Below are 4,527 nucleotides of genomic sequence, written 5' to 3' on the forward strand. Positions count from 1 at the left end.
ACCCGGTCGGTGGTGCTCAAGTTCAAATCCCGATCGAGAATACGTGCATTTTTCTATTTAATATTTTGAGAGTATATTTTGCTTTTATTCAAAATGGGTAGCGGGTATCTCACAGTCGAGGGTGCTTTCTTACTTGTTCAAGTGTTGATGAGGTTCTATTAGACTTCTAAAATCATATATGTATGTACATATTGTGACGCCCTTTTGTTTATTCTTGATCATAGTAGGCAAATTTGTTTGAGGCGGCCTTTACATAGTTTCCAGAATATTGAACTCAGTCACATTGGAGCTCAGTCGTGCTTTTGTGTGTATAAGAAGAGAGCAAATTTGTTTCAATTTTTTTTACTGATATTTTGTACATCAAATTAAATCAATTAAACATCATAGATTTTGTGTTCTGAAGAAAATAAAAACTAAAACTATGAATTGGTGAGTACTTTCGTTGAACTATTTTTCGCAAACTTGTATTCAACAAAGAATTGTTTCAGGCTTGGAAAAGCGTTGACTGCAATTCTGGATTCTGAGCGTAACACCGATTGTAAATTTATCATCAATGATAAGGTCTATTTAGGCCATAAATTGATCTTCTCGTGTGCGTCCGAAGTCTTTGAGCGCATGTGCTATGGAAACTTTACCGAGGGAACGACTGGAGAGATTAAGCTAACAGACGTGGAGCCCGCAACTTTCGTAATGTCCATTATAGAAATTTTTAGGTGTGAACTTTTCAAAAGAGATTAAGTCGAGAAATAATTCCTTATGGGATTGAATTTCGGGTTTATCATTCAAATTAAGGTATTTTTCAATAAGTTGAAAGCGGTCCAGCTCGGGAATACATCCCTTAAGAACTATAATTAAATTCTTGAATGTGTGCACTGGAAAATCAAAAATGTTCGCCTGGTTGACTATTTCTCTTGCTTCCCCTTTAAGATATGAATTGACTTCAATAAATAATGAGGAACACGAAAGTACGTGCGAGCATTGATATATGGCCAGAAGTTCGATTACGCAGGCGTCCTTAATGCTGCTCACAAGATATTTATGTCCGAACTCGAGTAGCTTTATAATTTGTTTTACGTCATCGCATTTTATCTGCGAGTCGCCGCTATAGATAAAATTTCGAAACATGACGAAAGTTTCGTCGCGAGTTTAAATTCGAAAACTATTTTTTGGCTTTGTGTAGTGTATTTATTTGATGTCTTATATAATAAATAAAAATTAAATTTTAATTTTAAAGAATTTTTATATATTGATAAGGAACAAAACAAGTAAAAATACAACTAATCTGTTTTATTTTTATGCTTATAATAAGAATGTAAAAAATAAATTTCAGGAAAAACCACCTGATATTTTATTTGACCATTTGTCAAAGTAAAAAAACACCCAAAAATCATTCAAAGAAGTCAAAAGTCATAAAATCTACCCGCGAGCCGCGACACACAAGCATCAATAGGGGTGGGGGAAAAACACCCGAGTATTTGCTCAGACACTCGCGAGTGTCTGATCAAACACTCGCGAGTGTCTGAGCAAAACACTCGCGAGTGTCAGAGCATTTCGTCAAGAGTGTCTAAAATGATCGGTTGCACGAAGAACAACCACCCGCGAGACACAAGTGTGTACAAGCCGAGTGCCTAAAATGATCGGGTGCCGAATAGGCGAGTGCAAGAAAGGCTCGAGTATGACAATGACTCATACTCGCAGCACTCGCATGATTTTGAATGAGTGTGTATCTCTCACTCGGTTTGCGAGTGCACGAGTAGCACTCGCACTCTTAAAAGTACGGGTGTAAGTCGAGTGTCGAAATTTGCCACCCGTGACGATGTCTGGTCACAATGCACAAAACAAAACAAAACATCATTTAATTTTTTTGTGCTAAGTGACGCTGTTCGATACTGAAAGCAATCGATAAAATGGCATGTCACAGTTAAAAATTAATAATTTACGCTTGATATCCAGCAATCGCTTGTCACAGCAATATTGGTTGTTTCCTTCAATTTGGTTTTTAAGGCGAGAACAGCCTATTCAAATACACCCTTCACCAGCACATCTCTTAGAAAGGTTTTGTTGGGAATTTTTGACCTTGTTTCAAAAATTTGAAAGTACTCGATGAAACCTTAATTTTCAACTATATTAAAGGGTTGAACATCCTTTGTGATTATTTTGGCTTATGCATGATCGATATCCTTCTTCCGTCTAGAGTTGATATTGTAACGAACCGTTACAACGCCGAGGTAACTAGCGCTGTCCAGGGGTCAAATTATCAAGAAAATTGCGTTTTTGCTGAAACCCTACAAATCTAGCATTACAAAGTGTGAGACCAATCTTCATGCCGAATGTAGAGGTGTCGATAGCAAAAAGAAAACGCAGTGGTTGTGGTTTAGTTCTTTATTTATTGTTTTACGAGATCTCTCGTGAAAGAATTATGTGTTTTGCGTGAAGGGAAGGAAAACGAGATGCACGGAGTAAGTGAAACGAGTGCTGACTGTACATACAGTACACAGAGTGACACGCAAAGTGCGAGGACGCACTTTTGACACACCGATAGTATACCGAGTTGTTTAAGTAGTAATCACAGCCTGAAAATATTGAAAATATTACCAAACGCTACTCGTCAAGTAGAGAAACTCACCCTGCATCATATTTCTGCCGCTCTAGCCCAGGCGGCTGAAGTTTTGGTGGTTTTATAATTATATCGGCGACCCAAGCGTGGCCCATGGGTCCGGGTTGGAGAGGGGCAGAGATACACCGTCTCTCGCTCAATCCAGTAAGTCACTCACCTTTCTTTTCTTGCAAATTCGTTTAAAGGTTAAAGGTCGCCCCAGATGAATCTGTATCTGCCCCTCCATGAGCTTGTATTCAGCTTTGAGGCATCCGATGAAGCGGCAACTCCCAAAAGAGCCAGTGAGGAGTCCTGGTGTCTCATTGGAATCGGTGCCAAAAAAGATAAAAATTCAGAGAAGGCTTCCATAGGCGGTAGAAGAGTTACGCGAGCTGATCGATGGTCTGATCAAGATAGTTACGTCACGTCACCCAGACAAATAAAATACGTTCGCACGCATCAAATCTGTGCAAATTAAGATTACATTTAGTATAAAACTGGCGGCTGTAGAGACAGTGTCTCAGGCGACCGCAGAGGCACTGGACGAAGTCTCGAATTGCGAACGTATCTCGTCGATGCAAACCTCGCCGAGTAATGCGGTGATTACGGTTGAAGGCAAGCACACCAGTAATTCTTACATGAAGCGCATAATTAACCAACGTAGGGATCCTACGGACATGAAGAATACAGAGAAGAGAAGCGTGCGTCAGGATACAGAAGGGGGCATCACCACAAAAAAGCCACCAAGAAGACGCAGAAGGCCGGACGCCATCATTATACAACCCACGGACAGGATCTCATATAGTGATGTGCTCAAATTGGTGAAGCGTAGCGACGATAGCAAATTGCAGAGCGTCGGTGAGCAAGTAAAGCGGGTGAGAAAAACTGCTGGCGATGGTCTGATCCTGGAACTTGGCATTAACTCAAAGCCTTCTATGCTAAAAATGAGAGAAGTGAGAGCACTAGCTCAGGAAACCATCCTGGAGATCAGAGATATAGACTTTCTGGTTTCTAAAGAAGACGTGCTGGTATACTGCAGAATAAAAAAAATCGGATAGGTTTGACAAGCTGTAGAGTGAGAAAGAGGTCTGAGAGACCAGCAAAAAAGAGGTGCTACAAATGCTTGGAGTTTGGACATATTGCCAAGTTTTGAAAGAGCACGTTCGACCGCTCTGGGTGCTGCCTAAGGCTCCTGCAGCTCAACCTAAACCACTGCTTGGTGGCCCAAGAGCTACTGAAGCAAACGGTTCGGGAGTTAAAGGTGGACGCTGCTTTGTTGAGCGAGCTATATAGAAGAATACAGAGTCCAAGCTACGTCGAGGACGCGGATGGAAAGGCGTCAATTTGTGTATGTGGACTGGAACAGTTCCAGCTTACGGATGTCCGATCGTCGAGTGGTTTCGTGCGGGCTAGATGGGGAAACCAGTGGCTATACAGTTGCTATCTGGCTCCCAGCCTCACTTTCTCATGATTCGCGGCCATCATGGAGGAGATAGCACACGACGTAAGGGGGAAGTCACAGGATATCATCGCTGGCGATTTCAATGCTTGGGCAGAAGAATGTGGTAGCACCCAGGCAAACGCCCCTTTTGAACTATGGCAACCAGTACACTTTCACCAGAGCAGACACTGGATCGGTTATAGATCTAGCCTTCGCTAGCTGCCCAATTGCTAGATCAGCGAAATGGGCCATTAGCGATGCATATGCAGCTAGTGACCATCACAATTGATCTGGACCACACTGAGCCACCGCGTGGAAACGGGCCACACGTCGGAAGGGCTTACAAAGTAGATACTCTGGACCCGGAAGCCTTCGCTGGATCCTTCGTAGTTCCCGAATGAAGTGACAACGCAGAGGTAAGCGCCGAGCTGCTCATGTGTTCAATCAAGGATGCCTGCGAGGCTAGTATGGCGGTGCGAAGACCGTGCAA

General features: G+C 42.3%; 1 protein-coding gene across 1 annotated transcript; it reads left to right on the forward strand.

Moving 5' to 3' along the window:
* Positions 1-258: 258 nt before the first annotated feature.
* On the forward strand, positions 259-834 carry LOC127566335 (uncharacterized). Its single transcript, XM_052008359.1, has 2 exons — positions 259-429; positions 489-834. The coding sequence occupies exons 1-2, from the start codon at positions 422-424 to the stop codon at positions 736-738; spliced, it is 258 nt and encodes an 85-aa protein (XP_051864319.1). The 5' UTR covers positions 259-421; the 3' UTR covers positions 739-834.
* The last annotated feature ends 3,693 nt before the right edge of the window (positions 835-4,527 follow it).

The sequence above is a fragment of the Drosophila albomicans genome, unplaced genomic scaffold (assembly GCF_009650485.2).
Source record: "Drosophila albomicans strain 15112-1751.03 unplaced genomic scaffold, ASM965048v2 ctg28_pilon, whole genome shotgun sequence".
In the NCBI taxonomy this organism is placed as follows: Eukaryota; Metazoa; Arthropoda; class Insecta; order Diptera; family Drosophilidae; genus Drosophila; species Drosophila albomicans.